This window comes from Kwoniella newhampshirensis, chromosome 3, assembly GCF_039105145.1.
Source record: "Kwoniella newhampshirensis strain CBS 13917 chromosome 3, whole genome shotgun sequence".
NCBI classification, from domain to species: domain Eukaryota; kingdom Fungi; phylum Basidiomycota; class Tremellomycetes; order Tremellales; family Cryptococcaceae; genus Kwoniella; species Kwoniella newhampshirensis.
In genome coordinates, this window is record NC_089957.1 from 1,096,586 (window position 1) to 1,123,292 (window position 26,707).

The 26,707-nt window shown below is 50.4% G+C and overlaps 10 protein-coding genes across 10 annotated transcripts; 4 read left to right on the forward strand and 6 right to left on the reverse strand.

The window, feature by feature from the left end:
• Positions 1-2,739: 2,739 nt before the first annotated feature.
• Positions 2,740-3,693, reverse strand: IAR55_001759 (uncharacterized protein; the record flags this gene model as incomplete). The annotated part of the gene is made up of 4 exons (XM_066944882.1): positions 2,740-2,961; positions 3,092-3,219; positions 3,427-3,534; positions 3,618-3,693. The coding sequence occupies 4 exons, from the start codon at positions 3,691-3,693 to the stop codon at positions 2,740-2,742; spliced, it is 534 nt and encodes a 177-aa protein (XP_066804805.1).
• A 363-nt stretch (positions 3,694-4,056) lies between these two features.
• IAR55_001760 (uncharacterized protein) lies at positions 4,057-5,248 on the forward strand (the record flags this gene model as incomplete). Its single annotated transcript, XM_066944883.1, has 3 exons — positions 4,057-4,342; positions 4,433-4,681; positions 4,860-5,248. 3 exons carry the CDS (start codon positions 4,057-4,059, stop codon positions 5,246-5,248), a joined length of 924 nt encoding a protein of 307 aa, XP_066804806.1.
• Positions 5,249-5,477: 229 nt separating this feature from the next.
• Positions 5,478-6,822, reverse strand: IAR55_001761 (succinate dehydrogenase, cytochrome b556 subunit; the record flags this gene model as incomplete). The annotated part of the gene is made up of 5 exons (XM_066944884.1): positions 5,478-5,566; positions 5,751-5,994; positions 6,160-6,265; positions 6,499-6,547; positions 6,774-6,822. 5 exons carry the CDS (start codon positions 6,820-6,822, stop codon positions 5,478-5,480), a joined length of 537 nt encoding a protein of 178 aa, XP_066804807.1.
• Positions 6,823-7,204: 382 nt separating this feature from the next.
• IAR55_001762 (uncharacterized protein) lies at positions 7,205-9,498 on the reverse strand (the record flags this gene model as incomplete). Its single annotated transcript, XM_066944885.1, has 8 exons — positions 7,205-7,331; positions 7,397-7,510; positions 7,569-7,680; positions 7,736-7,978; positions 8,078-8,180; positions 8,239-8,323; positions 8,390-8,916; positions 9,130-9,498. 8 exons carry the CDS (start codon positions 9,496-9,498, stop codon positions 7,205-7,207), a joined length of 1,680 nt encoding a protein of 559 aa, XP_066804808.1.
• A 430-nt stretch (positions 9,499-9,928) lies between these two features.
• Positions 9,929-11,888, reverse strand: IAR55_001763 (uncharacterized protein; the record flags this gene model as incomplete). The annotated part of the gene is made up of 4 exons (XM_066944886.1): positions 9,929-10,994; positions 11,148-11,239; positions 11,317-11,483; positions 11,564-11,888. The coding sequence occupies 4 exons, from the start codon at positions 11,886-11,888 to the stop codon at positions 9,929-9,931; spliced, it is 1,650 nt and encodes a 549-aa protein (XP_066804809.1).
• A 618-nt stretch (positions 11,889-12,506) lies between these two features.
• IAR55_001764 (uncharacterized protein) lies at positions 12,507-18,071 on the forward strand (the record flags this gene model as incomplete). Its single annotated transcript, XM_066944887.1, has 17 exons — positions 12,507-12,534; positions 12,578-12,861; positions 12,930-13,044; positions 13,111-13,298; positions 13,358-13,418; positions 13,480-13,887; positions 13,939-15,915; positions 15,981-15,995; positions 16,056-16,119; positions 16,174-16,315; positions 16,371-16,764; positions 16,878-16,987; positions 17,045-17,085; positions 17,140-17,199; positions 17,263-17,446; positions 17,603-17,764; positions 17,847-18,071. The coding sequence occupies 17 exons, from the start codon at positions 12,507-12,509 to the stop codon at positions 18,069-18,071; spliced, it is 4,458 nt and encodes a 1,485-aa protein (XP_066804810.1).
• A 190-nt stretch (positions 18,072-18,261) lies between these two features.
• Positions 18,262-19,417, reverse strand: IAR55_001765 (uncharacterized protein; the record flags this gene model as incomplete). Its single annotated transcript, XM_066944888.1, has 3 exons — positions 18,262-18,397; positions 18,601-18,886; positions 19,204-19,417. The coding sequence occupies 3 exons, from the start codon at positions 19,415-19,417 to the stop codon at positions 18,262-18,264; spliced, it is 636 nt and encodes a 211-aa protein (XP_066804811.1).
• A 389-nt stretch (positions 19,418-19,806) lies between these two features.
• Positions 19,807-21,358, forward strand: IAR55_001766 (uncharacterized protein; the record flags this gene model as incomplete). The annotated part of the gene is made up of 6 exons (XM_066944889.1): positions 19,807-19,901; positions 20,019-20,268; positions 20,376-20,764; positions 20,847-20,934; positions 21,012-21,228; positions 21,294-21,358. 6 exons carry the CDS (start codon positions 19,807-19,809, stop codon positions 21,356-21,358), a joined length of 1,104 nt encoding a protein of 367 aa, XP_066804812.1.
• A 1,815-nt stretch (positions 21,359-23,173) lies between these two features.
• Positions 23,174-24,143, reverse strand: IAR55_001767 (uncharacterized protein; the record flags this gene model as incomplete). Its single annotated transcript, XM_066944890.1, has 7 exons — positions 23,174-23,222; positions 23,279-23,373; positions 23,432-23,528; positions 23,589-23,684; positions 23,740-23,847; positions 23,908-23,972; positions 24,030-24,143. 7 exons carry the CDS (start codon positions 24,141-24,143, stop codon positions 23,174-23,176), a joined length of 624 nt encoding a protein of 207 aa, XP_066804813.1.
• Positions 24,144-24,774: 631 nt separating this feature from the next.
• On the forward strand, positions 24,775-26,662 carry IAR55_001768 (uncharacterized protein; the record flags this gene model as incomplete). Its single annotated transcript, XM_066944891.1, has 11 exons — positions 24,775-24,836; positions 24,918-25,003; positions 25,054-25,113; positions 25,173-25,574; positions 25,636-25,704; positions 25,774-25,883; positions 25,949-26,034; positions 26,087-26,132; positions 26,210-26,309; positions 26,382-26,515; positions 26,579-26,662. The coding sequence occupies 11 exons, from the start codon at positions 24,775-24,777 to the stop codon at positions 26,660-26,662; spliced, it is 1,239 nt and encodes a 412-aa protein (XP_066804814.1).
• Between the last annotated feature and the right edge of the window lie 45 nt (positions 26,663-26,707).

Consider the following 26,707-nt stretch of genomic DNA (forward strand, 5'->3'; position numbering starts at 1 on the left):
CTTGGGGAAGAACCTGGTTTTGTTATAGTCGGACAAGGTGTAGGCAAATACCATCGTGAGAGGGTAGAGCGAGGCGCAAACAAATATGATCGTGGGAGAGTCAGGCGAGGCTTGGACGAATACGATTGTGAGAAGGTAGAGTGAAGCTCTACCGCGCAGGATGCTCCGACGAGACTTAGTCGATCAAAGGACAGATAGTTAGGGAGCTTCTTCTTCTCTTAGTACTCTTAGTTGTAGTTAGCCTAGCCTTAAGCTATCCGTAGATTAATATATGAATTGTTCCCCCTACCAAGTCAACCGAAGTACCCAGTTACCTCGTACAAATTTCTTTACGAAAGCTCCGGCTAGTATTGGGTCTAATGAGAACCCTGTGACTCCCCTCTTCCGCTAAATCTCGGTAGTACCACACGGAATCACCTTGGCGGAAGTGATATTATGCCTACGCAGAGGAGTACTACAACGTACTTGGCTGTGCTCATCAGTGAACCCTCAAGTAAGATCATGACTTAGCCCAAGTCTCGCCAACATCACGTATCTTGTTCCAAATCAAGAGTACATCAACGATAGTCAGCTTTTCACAATTTGCCTTGTGTGCTGAACAACGGATATCTCCGTTGGTTGGTGTAGCTCCATGACATTTACATAATAATGGCTTATTTGTGGCCGTGGCGGAATGGCCGTCATGACAACAACAATCTGTGCTTGTCCTTTGATCAGGGCATCAATCCCATTGAAGTTTACTGATGACAGGCTTGGCAACAAACGGTGTGACATCACAGCCAAGAGTCAAGCACACAGGAAGACTGCCTCTCAACTAGGTCAAACATAACCAACAGATGTCACCTTTTGTAAAAGGTCTCCTTGTAGCCAAAGGGTTCTCATAGATTGTCTAATTATGATTGAACATTTTGTGTTTCTCACAAGTTTGTTGAAGATAACATGAACTAAAAGGAAGCAGTGTGTGCTTTAGTCCAATATTCCATGCCAACAAGTATAATAGAGGTGTTGACTGCCCTACACAGATCATCTTTTTCTTCACTTGTCCTCTCTCTGTCAAACATATCAAAGCTGGTGCTTATTACCAAAACTCAACTCAGAACACATCCCTTCCTACCTTTTTTGCTCAACACACCATGTCTACCAATGGAAATCACAATGCTTCCAACGCTGGGATCAATGGAACCTCTGCAGTGATCAATGGCATTACAGACTCTGATTCCACATCCAGCGACGTCTCTGAGCCCAGTGCCAACACCAATGGTGTAAATGGGCGGGGTAGAAGACTTATAAGGGACCATGGAGAAAACCATGATCGTTCTGGGTCCTCTGAATCTTCTGTGAGCAGTCCTAGTTCCTTTGTTCTCTTGTACATGACTGTCTTACACTAAGTAACACCTTCAGCCCGATGTTGGCCATGCATTGCAGCAAGCTGGATTGATTTCAGATGGCAGTCAAGCATCCCAGGTAGGGCCAAACCCCCCTTCTTTCGTGATCATAGATGCTTATCTCACCCCTTTGCCGGTTGTTTTCCAGGGAGGTACCAGTCTGGATGGAGCGTCCAGTGACAACATGGCCAGACATACTGGATCACTCCCCCATGGTAAGCACATAGCAACATTATTCTCAGGTGGGGCAATGACCTAATGCATTCCAATAGGTCAATTCAACAGGACAAGGAGCATCACCAACAATGGTCACACCACCAATGGGTTCCACACCAATGGTCACCGCAGCAATAGCGAAAACAGTGATGTCTCACATCTCCGTCCACCTGCTGCCAGTGTGGGACTCTCTCGGAGCCCAAGTAGTGGTAACAGTTCAAGGTCACCTCTACCCCTTTTGCAGAGACCCCTTTCTGTGACCTCACCTTTGCGTGAGTGGCCAGATACATCCACCGACCTTGATTAGATGTCCATGGCACTTGAAACAACCTGTTCTTTTGATATATCTGACGCTTCTGGCACTACTACAAGGATCTTGATGACCAACACTGATGACTGCTGATCATCCAGGTTCAGAGGCAACTTCCAGATCGGATCCAAACGGTAGAGACACCTAATAATGACCTGGCCAGTGGCATTAGTCTGTCAATGTGGATGAGCTTATGGATAGAAGGAGCTTTATGCAAATGTCACTTTCACTTCTGTTCACTGTTATCATCTAGTCATAAGATATTGCACTGCTTCTGACAAACAATCAATGTCCATTTTGATTATTACTGGTCTTATGAGATATTTACTTACATATGCATTGGCACAGCAACAAGCAAGATCTTCCACACATATGTGCCCTCTTTGTTATTTGATGATGGGTGACTTACAGCCAGACTGGCCTAGGCTTGACCAAAAGCAAGGTCACATTTCGCCCATGAACGGCACATAGTTCATCAAGGGACAGCAACTTGGTAAGAGGGGATGATCACTGAACAACGGAAGGCAATTACACTGTAAGGGAATCATAGCTTTCAGGTATAGTGTCATGACGGCCATTCCGCCATGACCATGAATATTACTTTGTTACGTATAAACCTTCGATACCTTCGATATCTTTGAACACGAGTTGATATTCTCAAAGACTCTGCGCTTAGATTCGCATAAGGTTACGAAGGTCCATGATGGAATCAGTAAGGCCGCATAGGCGGGACCAGCGGCCTGTATGCTGCAAAAATGGCTGATACTACATGATGATGAATACACGATCGTCTGTCGTCCTCGTTTCGGCGTGTGACCACGCATGATGCTATGAGGCCTTCTTCTCGACCTCGTCCCCACTCCCGCTACTCTCTTCACTTGAGCTTTCGTCGTCGTCGCTCTCTTCTTCTTCTTCTTCTTCACTGCTCTCCTCATCATCGTCGTCCTCCCTTTCTTCAGACCTGAGACCGGCAGGCGGTCTCGAATCGACTATTGGGCCAAGATCGCCGGAGGGATTTTGCGGAGCGTCGAAAACGCCCAGTCCGAGATCCTGAGTGTGAATCAGCATATCGCTTCGACAGATGCGAGCTAGAGTTCGTAACATTCTCCCAAGGACGGCACTTGACCAGGGCAGTGAAGGGAACGTTGACGGACCTGGATGATCGAAGAAGTCAACGTACCATCGCTATGATCCTATCCCCATCGGCTTTCTCAATGTCTACTGCGTCCGGATCTTCGGCCGCTCTTGCTAACAGCTCGGTGTTCGAGGCTTGTAGTAATGGTAGGAAAGCTCGGGCTCGTGCAAGGGCTGTTATAGCGAGGAACAAGTATCAGTTGGTGTCCAATCAATAGGAGCCAGCATTCATTCAGGCTCCAGGAAGTAGGAACCGCAAAGAGAGCTCGGCACACGAGATCGGCGCAGAAGGAAGATAAGGGGAATATCTCCCACACGTTCGGGAAAGGACGAGGTGATACGACGGCGCAGACGACAGGTGAGGAGTAGTGATATACGCACCATCACTCTCGGGAACAGCAGATGGTCGGGACGGTATCGGATTTATAGGTGATGAAGGTGATTTCCGACCTTCATCTCCTTGCGTCGAGATTCCGGAGAGCAATTGACCTGTGTGGGGACGCGGATCAGCACGAGAAGCACCGTCGGGTCATGTACTGGAAACATGGCCGTTGATTTTCGTATACACTCACCCAGTCTCGCCTCTCGATCTTGGGGGGATTCGACGTCGAGCTTCTCACGACGTGTCTTGGCGGGTGAAGAGGACATTGCGGCAGGCGTGAGGGAAGTGGTTGATTGGCTAGCTCGTGCAATGATCAAATTCCTCCGTTTTAGATGTGACTTCGAAGCGTTCGTCGTCTCTCTACGTTTGCTGAGATGTGGTTCGTCATGTCCTGTTGAGTGAGAGATGAAGGAGTTGAGACTCTCCGCGAGATGACTCTTGGAAAACAACAACACAGTCGACCTGTCAGAACATGCAAATCTTGCTCCCTCCACTCTTTCACTCTTCGGTCCAACCTCCACTTTGACGATCCTCTTTTCTGTCTTCGCTCACTTCGATCGTCCTCCTCATTCACTTGACCTTTCACAGGACAGCACAAATCCTAGCATGTACAGCACACACACCAGACAATGAGTACACCCACTCTCGCCCCCATTATCCGCTCAGCGAAATCGGTATGTTCTCTCAGTCCCTCGGCTCTGAGAACACATCTCATCGCTGGCCCATCTCGTGCTACACCCCTCCACCTCCCTGACCTGATCTCTGATTGGCCAGCATTAAAAACATGGAGCTTATCGGATCATATGAAAGCTGTGAGAGATGGCGTCGGCGAGAATAAGAGCGTGGAGGTGGAACTTGGGAAGAAAGGGAGGGGCTATCTGCATAAGGAATGGCAGAGAGTCTGGATGCCCTTTGGTGAGTACTCTTGATCTCCACAGCCAGTCTTTGGCCTTTAGATACCAAGTGATAATGACAGGGCTACCTGTTTTCATTTACTGTGTGCAGGTCTGTTCCTGGACGCATTCATCCTAAACCTGGTTCCCTCGTCATCACCCTCAGAAGAGCTCCCGACGGCGTACCTAGCCCAATCAGATATCCTCGATTCATCACCCAATCTCCTCGAAGCGATTCCTGTTCTGCCGCACTTCTACGAAGGGAAGGAGAAGAGCTTGTATAGACGTACGATGTGGATAGGACCGAAGGGTAGTTTCACGCCTTTTCATAAGGATCCGTATCATGGAATCTATTCACAGAGTGAGATTCTTCCACTTTATCCTTCTTCGCTGTTTTCATGCCTTATCACCCACCATCAGATCACTGCCGTTATTCAATTGCGTCTTCCCTTTTTTTTTGTTTGACTGCGAGACCGCTATCGAGATTGCTACGTGCACCAGTACAGCATGGCTGACGCTTAAAGTCATCTCTTTACCAGTCGTTGGCAAGAAGACATTCCACATCTTGCCACCTGGAGCAGTCCCTCACCTTGACATCTCATCCCTGCCCCGCCACACCAACACGTCCCAGATCCCACTTCCCGTCTCACGCATCTATTCCTCACCATCCTCTCCTACCTCAACAACGTCCACGTCCCCGCCCGTTGGCCCTACCACCTCCACTTCGAACACACTCGACGACTTGTCCGATCTTCCACATGCTATCGTCCAGACTTGGCGTACAAAGCTTGACGCGGCGTTCGACATGCCAGGAGCTTGTCAAGTGACTTTGGAGGCTGGAGAATCGGTCTTGGTCCCTGAGGGGTGGTGGCATGCCGCTGAAGGCGTAGATGGCTCTGGTGTAGGTGTAAATGCATGGTTCCGATAACCAGCAGAGAGCCCTCGTTCAGTTTATCATACTCAAGAGACCCTTGACGATCACATGTTGTACCAGAATTATAACCCTGCCCGCTGCGATTATGCATTGCATTCTTATCTCTCACACACGAACAAATACAGCGGACAACAAAGTTATCCTGGATGACCACGACGACCGAAACGTGCCACTCAACCCATGACCATCACCATTGCCCAGCATCGTCCTCACATTGCATCGTTTAGACGAAGAATGCGAGGTAGATGGTGGAGATCGCAGTAGCGGCGACGACAGTGTAACCGGTAGCGTAGACGCCCTTGATTGTGAGGCCTGAGATAGGAGTGTCAGCATACTGCGTCCGATTGGGCTGTTTCTCGCGCGATCGAATCCTGGTCCAGATCGCTTGGCGTGTACACGAGCACAGTACGTCCTAGCTGCCCTGTAGCACGCTTCTCCCTTCCCGTCTGGTCGCGTCCAGCCACACATTCCAACTGAAGAATAGATCCAGACTCACCCTTGCCCATATCCCAACCCAGATGTCTCAAACCGTTATAAGTGTGATACGTGAACGGGAACGCCAACAGGACCTTGAAAGAGGTCTTGGCCCAGACTGGCAGATCATGAGCGATCTGGACGAGATGAGCAGAGTCGATGGCGGGGAAGACGGGGTGGAGAAGGTATGCCATTGCTGAGAGGTAGAGAGCGCCGGAGAGAGCTACGCCGGTGACTCGGTTCAAACCGGATGCGACCCATGTGAGCTGTGGGCGAGGCGCGCAGAGGACCGCGTCGGTGGAAGATTGATGGATGGGATAAGTAGACGAGGGAAGGAAACGCATGAATGTGAGAAGTTGAAGTAGAAGGAGCAGGACGAAGAAGTCAGTATACCGATCGCACCTACTCGATGACAGCAAGGGAGTACCTACCTGAGGTTGGTAGATCGCCAAATGGGGCGATGTGGGTCTCTTCTCCCTTTGAGTGTTCAACAAGGCCATGTTCTCTGCGGGTGTAAGGTTTTCCGTGGAAACGAAGCTAAGATAGATATCGAAGTCAGTGGCGATCCCAGACGGTGGCTCTCCTTCGCGTCTTGTGCTGTCTCCGCGATTCGCTCCATACAACCGCAAGCGCCGCCCACCCGCAATCCGACGAACAAATCCCCTTTCCCCATCGCCTGCTCTTCTCCTGTCCTAATCAACCTTGCACTCAACCGGTCGCCCTTATTGACATCGCTGCCGTCCATTCCTCCAGATGTCAGATACACTCACCGTCGTTGAGCAAGCATCAGACCAGGTCCCGAAGCACGGAGTATGGAAGCTGCGAAACGAATCCTAGTGATCAGTACATGATCCCCTGTCCGGCTCAGGTTTCTCCCCGTTCTTGATCAAGGGCCATCCTCGGCTCTCTCTCGCTCCCTGTCCCCCTTTTCCCCTTTCCCCCTTTCCCCCTTGAGACGATGCAAACAGAAGTCGCACCACGGGGATAAAACCCAAGTATTGGAGATCGGATCTGACGGTACGAGACATAATAGGCCGTCACGTACGCTTGGTCAATCGCCTCAGAGCAGACTGTCGCATGATCGAAGTGGCCATTGTGGATATCCGTGCCCTCGGCTTGACGATTCAGGTAGGTGAAAGGTTATGGGTACTGGTCGTGAGTTGAAGACGAGATTGTAACTTATAGTTGTTACGATGTCTGTGTATGCTTTGATCTTGAGTGGATGCTATTCGTCAATCAATCGAGTGTGGTAGTACGATTATCAGGCTCATCGTAGACATTTCGGAGCAATTCGGGGCCAAAGTCATTGGGCGTGGCAAATGGCTATACAACGAGTTACTGGATGATGAATGCTTCGCTTTCATGCTGATCGATGATGGAAGATATGGTATTGATGATGCAGTGAGCCTGCGTATTTACCGTCCCATCTACTATGTCTGACCTGGCCGTACTACATTCTATGCTTCCTGCTCCACTTCAAGCATCCCCCTTCTGCTCCACCAATCCCACCTTCAACTTCTCCCTCTCGGCTCTCTTCTCCTCGCCCTTCGCTCGCTGCATTGCGATCCACTGTTCCTTGTCCCTCTTGACAGGGTTCACGTTACTATGAAGTCATGTCTGGTCAGAAGTGTTCCGAATATCACTGAGCGCACACACTTCCTCGCTCACCGCTTGTGTATCTTGGTCTTGATATGGTTGTCCCATTCTTTCAGACTGACAGAGTACGGACGACCAGATGTCGAACATGCCTCGCAATCTCTCCGAGCATTGATATCTTGTCGTCTGTTCTGTCCATCAACACACTGACAAGACATTTCTGCCATCGCAGCGTGACACTCACTCTGCCGTATCTGGAACTCTGGCATCCGTCTCTGAAAAACAAGCAAGCAAACCGCTCGCATCGGCATGTCCAAGCGCTTCCGGACTAGGCAGATCTTGGCGGTTCAGGAAGGCTTCGATCTCCGTCAGCTGAAGTCGACCATCAAGTGACCACTCTTTCCAGCTCACCATGTAACACATCAACAGCAGGTCCTACACCTCGATCTCCCCCTGGAACAACGTAAACCTCAACTTCTCCCCCTAAGGTTCTCGCTTCTCTCACAGCAGGTAACAGTTGCTTCTTGATCCATTTCAGTTGGGATTTAGCGTATTGATGAGTGGACAATTTGGTCCGATCCAGCATTGATGTAAATCGAGGATCGGATTGTGGGTCAGATTGCGCGAGAGTGAGGGCAGCAAACTCTTTGTAGCCTGTGGAATCGCGATCATCAGTCAGCCACGAGGAATGAACAGAAAAAGCAGGCTATGTGTCGTGCCTGATGACAAGACCTTGGTTACAAAGCAACTCACCGATAGATTGGAATATTCCTTCCGTGTGATCTACCGCATCCGCAGAGCCGTAGACCTTTTCAGCGATCCCTCTGAGCTCGGCGATCTCCCGCAATAAGCCATTCTGTCGGTATGAGAAGACCGTGATCAGTGAGGGTCTGTGAGCAGTAGATCTTGCTCACCTCTACCATCTTGTCAACCCTCTGGTCCAACCGCGGTCTTAGACTTTCCAACGGTTCGTAAACCCAGAAAACCAGTGTTCGGAACCTGAACAAATCGTCGAAATAATCAACATGCTGCTTTTCTGCTCTGTCAGATCGCATTGTGACTCACCTTGCCCTACGACCTTTCGAAGTGACTTGCTCCTGCTCGCTCTCTTCCGCACGCTCTTGAACGGCACCACCGCTCTCCCACCATCTCTCCAGGCCCCGTCTCACCTTCCTTCCATCACGCCAATGCCATCTGCCTGCTTCCTTCTCGTCCACAGCAGATAATAATTTGTGCAGAGCGAGTAAATGTCCATCGTCCCTAGTAGTGGGCCGACTTATTCTGGATGTTGATGGACCTGGTTCTTCTTCTCCTGTCCTTCCTGATGTGCTATTGTCGCTGGGCCAGATCGGATGTGGCGTCCAGAATGTTTGTAGCAAAGGCAACAAGTCCGGTGAAAGGTCTGCGGGGAGAGGCGGTAAAGTGCAAGGTGGAGTCCATCGCAACGATGGAGATTCAGGTATTGTGGAAGTCGTATCAAGGCTTGAAGGACGATCGAAGTTGAGCTCGGGTGGTGGGAAGAGGTAGTGCTGGATAAAGTAATGCGTTCCACCGCATATTATGGGGAGTGTGTCCGGCTCGAGCGATGCGATCTGTACTCAACGTGATGTTAGCGTCTGTAGAATTTGCTGGTCGTCATCTTCGAGGCCACCGCTCGTTCCACCAATCTCCTGCAGCTGGACAGTACACGACCCCTAAATGGGGAAGTTTTCCTTCAATCTATCTGCGATTGCCGGTTCATCCCCACTGACTCTATCCGCTACAATCGTTCACGCAATCCCACGGAAGTGAAGACTCGAACATACCTTTTTATCCGCCTCATTACACCATTTCCCGACCTCCCAACTTCCCCCTTGGCCCGGGACCACACAATCCAATCCCCAATGTTCCACGCCTCCCATCTCCTCTTCCGTGACCTTATTCGTGATGACATCCAAGCCTGTGTAGAGCTGCATCGAGTCTGCAGACAGGACCATACCGCGAGATGGGATCGTTGAATCTGACGATGGATTCTTGACGCCATGAAAGGCTGATGAAGTTGTCAAAGAAGAAGGGGGATGGTATTTGAGCGATTGGGCGAGCGATACCGCAAGTTGGGATTTACCGACTCCCGTAGTCCCAATAACAGCTACGATATCACGTCCTCCACCTCGACCTTCTTGGGAGGACGACATGATGGATCGGATTCTGGAGAGGTGCAAGCGAGCGACGGAGTGAGATGTGGTGAAACCTGAGAGGGTACGAGGGCCAATCCAATGGCTTCTGAGCATGGGCTGTGATTTTGATCAAGGTATCATCGTCCGTCGTCGTCTTCGTCGTTTTTGTTGTTGTTGCTAGGATGGAAAATCATATAATAAGCGAATTTGAGATCTGATGTTCAAAAATCACAATACAGGGACGGAGGTCGCCGCTTGTGGATCTCATGATATGTCACTGTGACTTATTGATGACAATGAGGACGGACCCAACAGCATTCTGGACCGCTCAGCTGAAAAGACGCCGGATGCTGAGAAGTCAAGATGGAATATTGGTCGGAAAGGAGGCACTGGCTGTACATGACACTCTGACAACGATACAACCAAAGACAGTAAAAAGATCCATCTATCACAACTCCATATCCTCCTCGTCGCATGCATTGCCCACCACTTCCAACGCCATCCCCTTCTCTGCCAACGGCTCAGAACCGGCTCTTCTTCTCCCCGAACCTCCCTTCTTCTTATGCACCACCGTCCACCCATCTTCATCCCCTTCACCTTCTTCCTCCCTGACCACCTCCAAACTCCCACTTCGACCTATCTTCCCGAGCGAGGTGGGCATGTTGATATCTGAGAGTTGGCCCATCTTTACCGGACCAAGGGGACTGACGAAATCAAACTTGGAAAGAGTCGGTGCAGGAGAACCACCATTCACATTTCCATTGATGTGTGATGTAGGGGCGGTCTCATCTCCCGAAGGCAGGATTCGCGGTGGTGTGTATGTACCCATCCGATTAGCTCGTGGAGAATGTTCACCCATTCCAGTGTAGATCCCATTACGTCGTTTATCGCTTCGAGTCATGCGTCGTGGCGAGTTGGGTCGTTGAGGCGTTGACAGAGCTGGTCGGATAAACGATGCGAGCGAAGGCGATGACGTTCGCTGAGGTGTCGATGTTCCACCAGTTGGTGTCATGGGACCGAATATACTCGATGTCAAGTCGGAACAACCTCCGGCAGAATGTCGACCGCTCGCTTCGGGTGTAGTCATTCTTCGCTTCTTTGGACATCCCAACATCTCCGAGATCTCTTCATCGCATTTGCTGTCACCGTCCTCTGCTCTGCCACCTTCACCTTCTAATACACAAGTCGAGCTTGATTTCGCCACCTCTCTTAATCTCCTCTCCCGCTCTTCTGTCGTTGCCCGAAGCTTTTCCAGCCGTCGCTCATTCATCACCCAGTTGACCTGTTTGTTCCACGCTTCTTTCTCCACCTTGACCTTCATGCGATCTTCATCTTCGCCGACACCTGGATGAGTGCGGTTGTGCGCAGCTAAGCTTTCGCGAGCAGACGCCATCATATCGAATGTGGTGGGATTGGCCGCATGGTGATATGCGCTGAGTAGAGCGGGAGAGGCGAGCAAAGGTGGGGTCGATCGGAGATTGAGGGGTATGAGACGAGATTTTATGGTGATTATACTAGACGAAGCGGTCGTACGTAAGCGTGTGGAAGTGATTTCGTATTTCGCAATCTTGTCACCAGCATTGGACCCCGCACTCGTTGGGCGTGCGAAACGTCCGCCGGCCGGCATGGAAGCCGCTCGCGATGAGATGACAGCTCTTTAGACTCACGGAGGCACATTTTCGTTATAGATCCGCACGGGAAAGAAATGATTCCCTCTGGGAACCGTTCTACCTTGAAAGAAGGTCTTCTTGTCAATCACCTGAATTCAGTGACCGTCAGTACGAAGTAAAATCTGATAAGGTGTGGTCTGCAGTTCGATGGACGATGCGGACTGACCTTGCCAGGCCAAAAACCGTAATCGGCCGTGTCGACCAGGACAATGTCCCCAATTTTCGGATTCCACCGTCGCCACTCTCTCTCCTCGTCAGCATTGAGTGAATGGGTAACGATTGCTCCAGGATGACAAGTCGGTGGCAATGGTCGACCATTGCCATCTCTTCGATCTGCAAGCGAGAACAATCGTATCAGATTTCGCGCAACGAGATTAAATAAAGGAAAGAAGGGATAGTGACTGCTGACTCACCATCACCACCACCGTTCGGACCATCCGCCACACTATCTTGGTCCATCCCAGATCCTTGATCCGGATCTCTGTTGAGAGCTCGCTTTGTGGAACAGCACAGCTCGTCCATACTCTTCATCACTGCATATCGCTTGATCGCCTCCTCCCATCTGGCCTTGACCACACCGTCATTCAGTTTCACCCCTGCACAAGCTTCGAACTTGCTTGTCAAGAGGCTCAATCGAGTGAATGTATCGCATACGAGAAGATCGAGTGCTGCATCAAACGAGTTTAGCGGTATGGGTCGCGCTGGTCCGTCGCATGGCGAGCACTTTCTCTTTGGCATGGTGTCGAAAGAGGGCTCTCGAGAGTATCGGAGTGGAAAGATTGTTGTGGTGATCGTTGATGAGTAATCGGGTAGGTGGCGGGGGCTCTGGTATTTATGACAGCATCTTGTGTGTGTGTGTGTGATTTGTAGAATGGCGATGGGATGCTTTTCGTCTCTGAGGATGAGTCGCTGAAGTAAAAGTGCGATGGTAGTAGTAGACAAGAATGTATGACAGAGCCTATGTTATCGTGGGCAGCAGCAGCAGTAGTCAGCAACGTACCCAATGACAATACGATGAACATGAGACGTACGCAGCGAAGGAAAAGGGGAGAGAGACGTTGCATGATCAATCAATCCCACCCTCTCTGCATTAATCATCGGTTTACCCTGAATCCAGAAATCAAAAATCAGATTCCCAATGGAAGAAGAAAAAAACCCATTACTGAACCAGAAAACAAGGTGCGGAGCTCCACATCGCATCTCGCTCTGACCGTTTTAGGCGGTTGGTCTCTTTCATCTTTTGTGCTTGATGCTCAGACTTCGCTGATCTCGTCAGTGAATCACCATTGCTCCGGAAGACTGGTCGTTTTGTCCTCCTCCTGGTATCGTCCCCAAAAGCCTTGACGTCTCAGTATCATGGCCAAGAAGAAATTGTCGCTCAAACGTGAGTCTTTTCGAGGTTGACGACGATCTGACCTTCTCCCTAGCTGTCCAAAGGGGTTTTGCGACCACCTCAGCTGTCAAGAAGCCTTTCACGCCGACTTCCGAACCTGCTACGTCAGCAGAGCCATCCAAAGACGGACCTCTCTCCTCTGATGCTGTGCCCAGCCTGCCAGGTGCGATGCAAGCAGGTGGCGATACAGTGGTCGCCAAAGGGGAGACTGCTCAGGCAGATTGGGACGACGAAGGAGCTATTGAAAGAGCGGCATTGCAGTCTTTAGCGGAAAAGCTGCATGAAAAGGGAGAGAAGGAGGTCTCGCGTATCATAAAGGTAAGCGGGGAAAACCCAGATGACGTCCATGTGCAAAAACCAACACTTATCTGCCCTTCGACGTCAAGGCCATCGAATATGATCGTCGACTTGCGACATCCTTCCCGAAGCTGGAAATAAATCAGAACATCCGGGAAAGAGTGCTGGAACTTGCCTTAGAGGAAGAGCAGGTTGAACTGAGAGGTACGTTCCGATCTATCATTCACACCACCCTACAGATGTTTGAGCTCACGGTCCGTCATAACGCAGATGCCTCCCAGCCGCCAATACGAACGATTCCCTCAGCAGCGTCTCCCTCAGACATGGAGAAGACCTTGTTGAGGCTGTTTATCACGTTCCATGTCTTGCAAAGGCTTGAGTTCCGAGAAGAACGTATCGAGCAATGTATCTTGGAAGGACTGAAGGATGGGGACGGATGGGAAGAAGCGTTGGAATGGGTAAGCGATCAAAATAGCATCATGGTGAGATATCCCAGCTGATGTGTGATCCTGTTTAGATGTGGGCTCATTTGAGCGAAAACGAATGTTTACGACAGGGAGAATATGCAAAGCGCGAAGGTAAGCTTATCCTCGTTACGTGAGGACCGATCACTTTTGCTGAAAACCATCCGGTTTGCAGAGCCAAAATGGATCGAGACACAAGAAATCCTGATCGACGTCGCTGTACCTGAGGAGCCAGAAGAACCGACAAATTCTCTGAAGTCAACGGAAACGGCAACATCACCTGCACCGACGACTCCATCTTCCGCAGCTCCGGTGTCTCTCTTCCAGTCTCTGGATGCAGGGGCACCGTCCGATTCGGACTCTGATAACGATTTCAACACTGATAAGGTCAACGAGACGTGGGCCAAGCTTTCACTCGAGCTGGATACGTTGAGGACAGCAGCGAGTGGTGTAGGTGTGGGCAAAGGCAAGGGTAAGAAGGGGAAAAGCAGTGGTGTCGTCTTGGAAACTCCAGAGATTAGAGCTCTGAAGGATAAGATTGGAAAGGTGGAGAAGGAGTATTTCTTTAGTCGGAAAGATGCAGGTGAGCGGTTTCCTCTCAATCTGGGGATGATCTAAGCTCACGCGTACATAGATATCATCTTCAAGGGACTCAAGTCTCAGCGAGATGCAGCTGCTCTCGCTGAAAAGTTAAAGGGAACGACACTGCAAGACAAGAACGCAAGCAGTATCAACCCCGCAATCACTGGTGCCAGTGTATCTGAGCCACAGGAAGTAAACCCTGAGGCGCAAGACGTCTTTGAGGCGCAAATGGACGACGACGAAAATGGAGGATTATTCGGTGGAATGTTGGACGAACCTGCAGAACTTACATCTACAAGTGAAGACACATCGTCCAACACTCTGATCAATGTCCGCTCCATGCCTATTTCCAAGCAGATGTCATTCGCTGGAACGATTCCCAAGACCATTCTCAAAGCTTCACTAGCCAAGTCAGCCAAGCAAGCGGTAATCACATACGCTCGCCTGTCGGGCGCGAGTCGAGCTGCTCGAGCGGGATTGGAGGTCCGATGGTCAACCACTAGAAGAAAGGTTTGGAAAATGGAAGATATCGCATGTGATGATATGGCAGAAGCTGAGAACTACGTGGCCACACTTGCCTTGAGCGATTTGACCGAGGAGGGAGAGCTTAGTGGAGTCAATTGGAGGATGATGCCGCCTGCGTATAGAGACCTGTGGGAGGAGCTTGACAACATGAGAAAAGATAGGGAGGACGCTGGGAAGAGAGATGTCTGGGCAAAGGTCAAAGCGATCTACGAGAGAAAGGCCGTCGATCCACCGGTGGAACCGAAAGTCGACTTCAGTAAGACTAGCCCACCTAATACGACGACCGAGACAGTCCAAGCTGAGCAAGAACGAGAAGAACGCTTTTCAGAGGAATTGCAGAATGATTTCGGCAGGCGTCGTCATTCGGCAGCCTACCAGACAATGCTGCAACAACGAAACAACCTTCCTATCGCTTCTTTCCGAGAGCAGATCGTTTCCACTCTTCATTCCTCCCAGATTATGGTCCTCAGTGGAGAGACAGGTTGTGGCAAATCGACTCAATTACCCTCGTTCATTCTGGAAGATCAGCTCGCGAAAGGACGACCGTGTAAAATCTTTGTGACTGAGCCGAGACGTATCAGTGCGATATCACTTGCGCAAAGAGTCTCGCAGGAACTTGGAGACGCTCCTGGTCAAATGGGCACCAATTCATCCCTCGTTGGCTACTCCATTCGTCTCGAAGCGAAGGTATCAGCTGCCACAAGACTCGCTTTTGTGACCAATGGCATCGCGTTACGGATGTTGGAGAGCAGGTCGAGCGGAGGATCGAAGGGAACTGCATTCGACGAAGTTACACATATCATCGTGGATGAAGTACACGAGCGATCAATCGAGTCCGACTTCCTCCTCATCGTCCTGAAGAATCTATGTCAGCAGCGTAAAGACCTCAAAGTGGTTCTCATGTCCGCTACCGTGGATGCAGACAAGATTTCGACCTTCTTCGGAGGGTGTCCGTATCTCTCTGTCCCAGGAAGGACTTTCCCTGTCCAGGTGAATTATCTCGAAGATGCTATTGAAATGTCCGGATGGCACATCGACGAGTCCTCACCATATGCCGTCAGAGGGAGAAATTTCAAACCATCCAGCCAAATGGTAGAATGGAACGAGGAAGATGCCAAATCTGATTCGGATCCTTCTGACGATGAAGGAAGCGGAACGAAAACACCATCGACCAATCCTGCCAAATTATCCTCAACTCGATATTCATCCGCGACTGTGTCTACGGTCAACCTCCTTGATTCTCGACAAATTCCGTACGACCTGATTGTCCGATTGCTCGAAAAGATCTGCTACGAAGATCAAGCACTGAGATGTTTCTCACAGGCCACTCTGGTCTTCATGCCAGGTCTGGCAGAAATCAGGAAACTGAACGATATGCTGGGCAGTCACCCTGCATTTGGCAGTAGGGACTTTGTGGTGTGGCCACTGCATAGTAGTATATCGTCAGAAGGACAGAGTGCGGTATTCGATCAACCGCCGCCAGGAGTGAGGAAGATCGTTATATGTGAGTGGACAAGTCTTGACTATTGAGGGCTATGAGCTGTCCTGATGAGTACTTCACATTGGTAGCCACAAATATAGCTGGTAGGTTCCGGTTTTTCGATGAGTGCGAGCTTGGCTGATCACTGGCATGCTCTTCCATAGAGACCGGTGTAACTATTCCTGACATCACGTGTGTGATTGACAGTGGGAAGCACCGGGAGATGCGGTGAGTGGCAGAGAGTTCGAACGAGGAATGTCCAACTGATCGATTCTCAATTAGGTACGACGAAAAACGACAATTATCTAGGCTCGTGGAGACGTACATCGCTCAGAGTAACGCCAAGCAGAGAAGGGGACGTGCTGGTCGTGTTCAAGAGGGTGTCGCTTTCCACTTGTTCACGAAGGCAAGGCATGACACTCAAGTAAGTCTCGCATTGACAGCAATTTTGGTGACGAGTACTAACGAAGAATTCGTAGCTTGCCGAACATCCCATACCCGAAATGCTCCGTCTTTCACTACAGGATCTCGCTCTTCGAATCAAGATTCTCAAAGTGCCGCTCGGGAAGACGATCGAATCAGTGTTGCTTCAAGCACTCGATCCTCCGTCACCACAGAATATCCAACGTGCAATCTCCACCCTTGTCGAAGTCAAAGCTCTCACTATCAACGAAGATATCACACCGATGGGTAGACTATTGTCAAAACTGCCCATGGACGTTCATCTCGGCAAATTCTTGCTTGTGGCAGCGTTGTTCAAATGTCTAGATCCGGCTTTGACGATTGCGGCAACATTGAACTCGAAATCGCCATTTGTTACACCTTTTGGGTTCGAAAGCCAAGCTGAGGCGGCGAAGAAGGGCTTCGCAGTAGGTAGGTGGAAAGGCATAATCGACCAAACTCGCGAATGCCACGTCACACGACGGTCGCCATAGGAGGGTGACAGTGGATCAAATGGACTGACTTTGTCTTCACCCCACCAACAGGCAACAGCGACTTTCTGACTCTTGCCAACGTCTTCCAAAGCTGGAGAAAAGCTTCGGAAAATCCCAATTTCGTCCGAGTGTTCTGTAAGAAGAACTACGTCTCGCAGCAGGTGAGTCAAAGACGCGGACTGCACGGAATTGCCGCTGAAGGACCATGTGGCGTCCAGAACTTGCAACAGATCGAGGAGCTTCGACAGCAACTGCTAGCGTCAGTACTAGTCAAGATGCTCCATAAGAAACAATCCTGATCACTTGAATTTAGATATCTCGTCGACTCTTCGTTCGTCGAATCCACCGCAGCTCAGCGTCAAGCTGTCAGCCAGTGAGCTATGGTCTTTTTTTCGATCCTTGAACTCCAGCTGACGGATGCGTTCCTGCTTTTCAGGGCCAGGTTCTCACGAGGCGTCCGAACTCGCTTCGTGACTGTTCCACCGGAGCTCAATGTCAATGGCGAAGATGTACAGGTTTTAGGAGCGGCAGTCGTCTCGGGACTATATCCCAAGCTGCTATCTCTTGATGGAGCGGGAGGAGGTATGAAGACAATTATCAATCAACAACCTGTTGCGATCGTGAGTTTGCAGCTTGTCACTCGAGCCAGCGTTCAACGATCGATCTTTTGTCCTAATGGTGGCTCCCTACTTCGTCTCCCTCGAACTCTTCAGTTCGCATCACGGTGGACTCGCGTACATGGTTGAACATCGCTGACGAGCAAATCCGCCCCGCAGCACCCCAGCTCGGTTAATCGTCGCGTGTCCAAAGCGGACTTCGGGACCAATTACCTGGCGTACTTTACCCTCATGCAATCTAAACGACTTTACGCATGGGAGACAGGGCCTGTGGACGACAGGGCGTTAGTGCTTCTGTGTGGAGACAAAGCGGATTTCGGGGTGAGTGCGAACCCATTGCTAAAGTCATTCTCCTCTATGACAAGTGACTGATTTTGTATGTGTTTCTGTATACGATCTGCAGATACCAGCATCGTTCTTCCATCTCGACAGGAAGATCCGATACAACATCTCGCCGAAAACCTTGTTGGCGTTGAAAAAGCTCAGAGAGCAATTCGCTCAAGCGATGACGAGCAGGCTGAGGGGGAAGCAGATGAATGAGAAACAAGAGAAATGGTTCGGGTTAGGATTGAGATGTCTGAGCGTGGGGGTTTGGGCAGAAGAGGAAGCTTCGGTTGGAGTAGTGTAAGTTGGGGTGGTATAAAAAAGTTGCGACGTGATAGACAGGTGTCAGATGGGTTACAGCAAGCAGGGCATGGACGATAGTGCAGATTGACGTCTCTTCACGACAAGATGGACGAGATACAACATGAATACATCTAGACATAATACGTGGATGAAGTACGGGCAGAGAAAGATATCTGAGACGCGCTGCAATGCTACACCGTATCCTTGCCGCCCTTTGAAGAACCGGAAGGTCTCGGTTGCGAGTCGTATCGATTTGGTTTAGCTCCGTCTGAGTGATCGCAGTCGTGCGAGTGGTGGTGTTGATGTCTACGAGGTTTACGAGCGGGCCTGATTGTAAAGGTCAGCATGGGATGTGGAGGAAGAACCGATGATGCGATATCTCAAAGGGGGGGGGGAAGCATCAAATTTGATTGCCAAGGGAAGACGATTCTGAGAATGATCAAGCAAGTTGACAGGGAGACAGAAAGGTGATGAGGAATCTAAGGAGCAAACGAGGAAACACGACCACGACACTCTTTCCCCCCACTCACCTAGCACGCCCATCACCATCCCCACCATCCGACTCCGAGCTCTCCGTCTCTTGTCCGTGCTCAACAACAGCCCCATCTCTCACTCTCTGTCCTTGTCCTTGTCCATCTCCTTCTCCACCACCAACATCGTCACCATGATGTTTATGATGATGATGATGATGATGTCGATGTGATTTACGTTGCTGACGAGTTGCTCGACTGAGGGAGGATGAGGATGAGGATGAGGAGGACGAGTCGTCTGATGATGATTCGTCGAATGCGCGTGGTTTGTGATATATACAGCAGACTGCGGAGGTAGGAGAACGATGGGATGGTATGCGTAAGTCAGCCATTGCCCTCGAGGATCATCCTTTGAGCTCCCCTTGTAGACCGGATTACACAGCGGTCCTGCGACTATCCCACTGCCGCTCCGCCCACATAGGGTCCAGCAAATATTAGATAACCTATCTAACATCAGGCGAGCCAGGTATTAGGCCAACCAACACCTGGCGCGTCCGACATTCCCACCCAAGACAGATAGATGCTCTTGCTCCAAGACCCCGAAACCCAAGTCGCAAAAAGCGCAAATCCCAATCCCAATCCCATTCCCAATCCCGGACTCACTCTTCGACTTCTTCTTGCCCATCCCCTCATTATCCACTGTCTCCTCACTCCACACGACTTTCGACTTTTTCAATGGTCCCCCTCGCAATTTGAGGACACCGACAGGTGGCGGTGAGGGCGGACTGGTGGTAGCGTTGGTCGATGGACCGGACTCGATCTCGATCTGAGTCCGGGTCGATTGGGATTGCGAAGGTTGTGATGGTCTTGTTGACATTGTCGTAGGTGTTTGGACTTGGGATGTGTCTCGTCTTTGTTTCCGAGTGATGTTGATCTGTGGTGGATTGTTGGACAGTATATCTGAGCAGTGAATGTCGTTGAAAGGGGTGAGTGAGTGACACTGATTCGGAACATCCCGGACGGAGACCACCGTGAGAGAGTGGCACGTGGATCCGCGCCACCGGCCGGCTTGGGCCGCCTGAATGTTTGAAATCGGAAAATCAAACCCATCATCGTATGACCATCGACTGCATATATATACATCTATAACAATCACCATCATCTATCCTCGAACATCCCCTCTTCTTCCCTTCATACAGCTCGAGAAAGGGTCTCACCCGGTCATCAATCAATCCCACTCGATCCGCACGTGAAAGCATAGCCAAAATGTCCAGCGCAGTATGTGTTCGCTTCATCACCCTTCGTGTCGTCAGCTCACCCACGTTCTATCTTCAGTTTCAAGCTCCCCCGCTCGATGTCACGTAAGTGTGTCACACTTGGCCGTGTTATCACACACGAACCCTTCTACATGATCCATTATTTCGTCCCTACCGGATGCTCTCCGTCCCAGGCTGACACTTGCTCGCTACCCCTCACAGCTCCATGATCTCGGGAGGTATCCACCACCCCGTTCTTCGAAAATGGCAGAACAACGGACGAAACCTCACCAAATCCATGTTCATCTACCCCATCTTCCTCTCGGACGATCCAGATGCCGAGGTCGTCATCTCTTCACTGCCGGGGCAGAAGCGATGGGGTATCAACAAGCTCGAAGCCTTCTTGGGACCGTTGGTGAAGAAAGGGTTGAAAGGCGTCATTCTGTTTGGAGTACCCGAGGCCATGGAGAAGGTGAGTTGAGATGATCAAGTCTATCCGCCTACAGATCCTTTGATCCTCTGCCTATCCAAGCTTGTGTGCGGGACAAGTTCTGATATGTTCTGCTTTGCTGAACGCAGGACCCCCGAGGCAGCCCAGCCGATGACGAATCCACCCCGGTCATCCAAGCCCTCAAATTCCTGTCTAAACTTTTTCCTCAATTGATGCTCACCGTCGATGTCTGTCTCTGTGAATACACATCCCACGGTCATTGCGGCATTCTCTCCTCCCTTCCCAACCCGGGACATTCCAACGCTCCTACAGTCGACCCCGAAGCTTCCGCACAACGTATTGCAGAGGTCGCCGTCGCCTATGCTAAAGCTGGAGCGCACTGTGTCGCTCCTAGCGATATGATGGATGGCAGGATCAAGGCTATCAAGTTGGGATTGATGCATGCTGGGCTTGGGAACAGATGCGCTCTGATGAGTTATTCGGCGAAATTTGCCAGTGGACTGTACGGGCCTTTCAGGTGAGTTCCAATCTCCACATAGTTGCAAGGTACAGTGGGGAGGTGGATCGAGACCTTGATCTGAGATGCTTTGCTACCGCAGAGAAGCCGCTGGTATCCCTGCAAACTTCGGTAACAGGAAGTGTTACCAACTCCCACCAAACGCCCGTGCCCTCGCCCGGCGAGCAATTGTGAGTCATCAATCATCTTTTGTGTAGCCGTCCGACGCCGGAAGTTGACTTGCGAGGCTCCCTTTAACGTCATCTAGGTACGAGACGCCAATGAAGGTGCCGATATCATCATGGTCAAACCGTCCCTTCCTTACCTCGACATCATCTCAGACTGTACACAATACGCACCTAACCATCCAACGGCTTGTTATCAAGTCTCAGGGGAGTATGCGATGATCGTTGCGGGTGCCGAGAAGGGTATCTATGGCCTGAAGGATATGGCATTTGAGACTACGGAGAGTATGGTCCGAGCTGGTGAGTCGAGTATCATGTTTGTGTGGCACCGAGGTCAGACTGATGAGATCGGTTGTCACTCGCAGGAGCTAGCATTATCTTGACGTACTTCACACCTCAATTCCTTGATTGGCTAGACGAAGACCAGTAAGTTTACAGCATAACGACAGGAAAGATCTGTACTACATGTCTTGTATGCACCATCACCATCCATGACAGAGTCTCGAGCAGCACCTCGCAGCTCCAAGGAATTGAACGGCTTGCCGAAGGGCCATCAGCAAATGCATTGCGAATGTATTGACTAGCTATTGAAGTCGCGCATAAGTTGCGTGATCGTCTACCAGGGGAGAGGCTTTCCCTTGTTATTGGTGAATGTACCGGATTTCGACTGGTCGACAATCTTGATCAGGTCTGACGCACACGCTTCTGGTGCGATACCGCCGATAGTCTTTGAGATCCTTGTGAGCATGTCATGCAGGAAGAGTGTGTTCCTGGTGATGACGAGACCGGGACTGCATCAAGTTCAACGATGGGATCAGCAATGTTCGATCGTTCAAGAATCCTGGCGGACTAGACAGACTCTTAGGCAGAAAACGTGGGATGACCTTGTACTCACTGGAGAACGAGAGAGATGATATTGGGGATGTTCGACTGCGATCCCTTTGACCAGCAAGTTGAGTCTCGTCCCGCGTTGCTAATATTGCATGGTATGGAGCGGTGTAGAACGGTGCATAACTTCTGATGATGATGGAGGACAAGACCGACGTCGTCGCTGCGAATACTGGACGGGTGGACTTGTCGAGCAAGGGTAAGAGGGCTTTGGAGAGGAAAACAAGAGGACCCAGGGTGCTAATATGGAAGACTTGGGTGTACGGTAGTCCCTCGATTGGGGTGACTAGGTGGCGATCTTACCTTCAGTTACTCACTTATGTTGTTGACTTATCGGGCACCCGAGTTGACCGGTCACAATCAAGAAGCATGTTGCTTGGGAACCAAAAAGCCTACGCTCCGGCCCTTGAGAGAGATCAAAGAACCAAAGCTCGGACAGGAAGTGTCGGATGAGATCGGATCAGGTCAGAGGAAAAGTGCACGATACATCGAGTGTGAATGAGAGAATCAACTCACCAGCAGTGGCAAAACATCACTTCGACATGCCCGACCTCGTCCTCGGTTGGCACCAGTGAGTGAGTCACATATACTATGTCAAGGGGATCCAGATCATCAGCAGTCTCTCAATCCGCGTGCGAGGGCGATTACAAGTCTCAAACTCAAACCCACCAACAAAGACGACAGACACGGTGCAAGTCACCCAACGGTGTGGAGATGAAGTGGTCAATAAGGACTTTGAAGACAGACCCAGCAGCCGTTTCACATGTACATGATTTTGCTTGTCAGCGTCTCCACGGATGGTCTCATGCAGACCGCATGACCGGACATTGGATGCACGTATTGATATGTCTCTTTACTAACGAAAAACAAAGGAGCGACTCAAGCTGTGACTAGGATCTTACACATAGCACCGAGCTGAGAACCAAAACACATGCCTCCGGGTCAAAAGCGCAACAGTTCAGGGATACATCCAAATCCGAACCGTCGTGATTGGTGTTCCCTGATGCATGATACAGGTTGCCGGCGATAGCCAAGACATCAATGAATGGGTAGCCAGAAAGAGCTTTGAGTCATGTTGAGGAGCAAGCCTGAAAGGACTCCAGGGCAGATATCAGCTTGCACTTGATCAGACCCAGTCGTCTCTTTGAATGAATTTGTAGCGCCTCATTAATTCTGGCAAGATGAGATATACCACTTTTGATTAGGTCCTGGCGGTGAAGCAAATGCTGGCTCGGTCTATCCGTATACCCATATGATTAGATCGATAGTGTCGATCGTGAGACGCATCTGATGAATGGTATACATGCAGTCGTGATCGTTTCAGTCTTGTCTAATGCCCTCTTCTTGCTATATCTCCTTAATCCATCCTTGCTCTGAGAGTCCGGGTGACGACCTTGTCGGCGGTGCTGTAAATCATGACCGATCAGCACGGTATGGTGATGTGCACGTCACAAAGACATACATGAGGTGAACGACCACTCCCCAACCAGACAGAGCATCTCGGTCAACAGCATTTAACAGTGTTTGGGAGATTGTCTCGAACAAGTCCTCGGGCTCCTACAGTTTCCACATGATCAGTGATCACTCAACCTTGGGTGAGGAACGTATGACTCACAAGGTCAGGCTCCCACAATCCCTCCGCGACACCATACAGCTTGTCAGCTGCCGTTCCAGCAACAGCGAAATCCTTCGGTGTTGTTATACAACCGATACTGAGCATGAGCTGTCATCAGCGATCTGGCGCGACACACGAAATCTTAAAGTTGACTTACGTGTCCATCGTGGAGATGAATGGTCGAGGATGGGGATCCAGCGGTGTAGGGCTGGGGATACCAGCGACCACAGGCTCGACAAAGAATGGACCGAATCTATTGTCATACAACGTCAGCTATGGCCTCGCATCTGGTTTCAATCGAAGCTGACCTCTTCTCATATAAAGTGCTAGAAACGAGGTGGGTGAAAGTCTTGGGTGTGATCTCTCGCTCCTCCTTCATTCGATACATGTTGACTCGGAATCGCAGATGTTCTCGTCTGCATTTGAGCACTTTGAATGAGCTTCGTCTTATCAGTGAGGAACATGAGGATACTTACAACGTGTAGACGTCTGAAGCGAGACCTGGTATTCCGTAGTAAAGCTTATCGTTCACGGGGAAGACCTAGAATATCGCATGAGCTCAATTGTGCAAAAGAAAGAGGACTGTATCGATACTTGCCTTCTCAAAATTCGATGCCACGCCGACTGATTGATTTCCCAATCGCAGGTCAGAAGCGATGGCCACACAGTCCTTTCCGATCATCGCAACGACGGAGCCGCCGTTCAGCTCCATAACAGACTATGAGCGTTTAGTCCGATCATTTGGTATGATTGAGGCGGACCGAAAAGGGCGACGAGGAAGAGGAAGAAGCAAGCATAGGTCAGCACCCTGTCAACATCCCGAACCAGGATGAACGTACCATGGCGAACAGTTGATTTAGAGATGGCTAATGCCAGAGGCTGAAGAGAGAGCGAGTGGTCGGGACGATGCGTTCGCTCGCTAGAGGAGATAGATGGCAGAACGGATCAGGTCTGCGGCTGAGCGATGTGAGGGACGATGTGTGACGAGTGAGAATGCGATAGAGCCAGTACAAGTGTGTGTATGTGATGCAACGACTTGCTCGCAACGATGCAACATGTAACTAATCGTTTTGCTGTACATGTCATCTTTCCTGGGGCCGCGTGAGCGAAGCAGCAGATGATGATGAGCGCGACAAGAGGCCACGTGGATGGGGATAAGCGGGGATATCTCGTCTGTGGCATCTGTTTACATAACCTCATCCCAGGACTGTTGTGGTCTGGTGCCCCGCTCATTTGTGACTTTTGTCTGACTTGAGTTACCACACTCCAACTGGACGCGATCGACTTGTGCATTCCGTCTCGTGTGGATGGATTGAATGAATGCGCTCGAGTTGAGGAACAGCATGGTTGCCTCGCAGCCCGTCCAGCGACAGGACGATCGTTCCATCACAGTCCTGAGTCTTCCGTGAGATATTCACCTCTGAGCGGGCGTCGCGGGGAATCAAAATTATCCAAACTGATCATTCATATGTATATGTATCTTCAGTCGTTCGACCAAGGTCGCCTTGACCGAAGCTGGATACAAGACACTGGGTGACGTCAAGCAGGTCTCAGCGTCAGAACTTAGTGCAGGTGAGCGAATGTTCAAAAACCACGAAGAAGACCTGACTGAAATGGCACAGAGCTGTCTATCTCTTTTACACAAGCTGAAGACCTACTCCGTCAGATCGATTCATACCAAGGTGAAGTTGCTCAGCCGGTCAACATGTCCAGTCATCAGCTGATACCTCGTTCTTCCAAGCTGGACCTTCGCAGCCCAACCAAGAATCATCGACGCCGAATCCTCTACACACACAATCCCAAGTTCAATCGTCGACAGCCGCAGAACTCCTTTCCACCATTCTCCTTCCCCACTTCTCGACCTTTTCCACCTCGCTCGACACCCTGATCAGCCGATTCGGCGATCCCTCGAGTCAGTACGATCACGCTCGAGATGGAAGATCGAGAAAGGGGAAAGAAAAGGAAGATACGGGGGCGATCGTACCCGGTATGACTGTGGAAATATCCGGACCACCAGGAGGAGGGAAGACGGCGGTCGCTCTGGGGATCGTGCTCAGCGCGCGGATGGCGAAGATGCGAGGTGTAGATGTGTCTTCGGATGTAGAGGAAGGTCGACGTGAAAGCGGAGAAGTACTCATTGTCGGTGCGTGGCTCGAGTCGAGCTGAAGAAGATGCTGATCCGTGTTCCGACCTCGTCGAGGCAGACACTGAAGGGGCGATCACGTCGGAAAGAGTATTTGCTGCAGCCGAGATAATCACTCGCACAACATCCAGTCAGCTGCCCGACCTCTGAGCTCTTCTCGGTTAGTGAACGGGAAGCTGAAAATTCATGTTCCATGCAGTCTCCCCCAAGCAGATACTCCACGGAATCCACATTGTTCGCATCCTCAATCAAGTCCAGATGATCGCCTTTCTCCACACCCTCGACGAATGGTTAGGACACCATCCGAAAGTAGGCATTTTAATCCTTCAGTAACCATGTCTGGACGATCTTGAGCTCTGCTGATCTCCGCACAGGTCAATCTTGTCGTCATCGACACGTTGAGCTATCATTTCCGACAACCTGGACTGGAGATGGGAGCTCGACGACGAATCATGGAACTGTGAGTATGTCCTCGTCCCGCAAACCGGTCTATACTGATCAGGCCATTCCAGAGCAAAACAGAAGATAGGTCAAGCTACCACTGTTCATCGATCCGCTGTGAGTCCTTTCAACTTCAATCCTCATGCCTCGGGGCATTCCGCCAAGTCCATCCAAATGTTAATCTAATTTTGCAGGTGATTGTGTGTAATCAACTGGCTACGAAGCTGTTGACAGCAGAGAACAAACCTGCCAATTTCGATACGGGCGACAGAGCAGTATTAATGCCGCAATTAGGTACGCTAGCTACATAATTCTCGAGATTCTACAGGATCGAGGTATGTATGAGCTGACTGACTCGCTGGACAGGCGATTCTTGGACTACTGGCAAAACTCTTAGGATCGTCCTTTTTAGAGGTGGACCAGGAGACGAATTGCGTTATGCGCATGCCTCAGTCTCTGGTTCCAGAAAGGATGTCCCATGGGCATGTTTCGATATCGATGTAAGTGGTCTCGAGGACAGGTGAAGAAGAATGACCGACTGAAAACTATTTACACGTGAACAGGTCAATGGCTTACCGTGCGACGTGCCCGAAAGCCTGTTCAGGCCCATAACGCCTGCAGTATTGGATGGAGATCAAGTCGATTAAGATTCATATTTCTGTCATGCATGCATGCGTTCGTGCGTCGTAAGA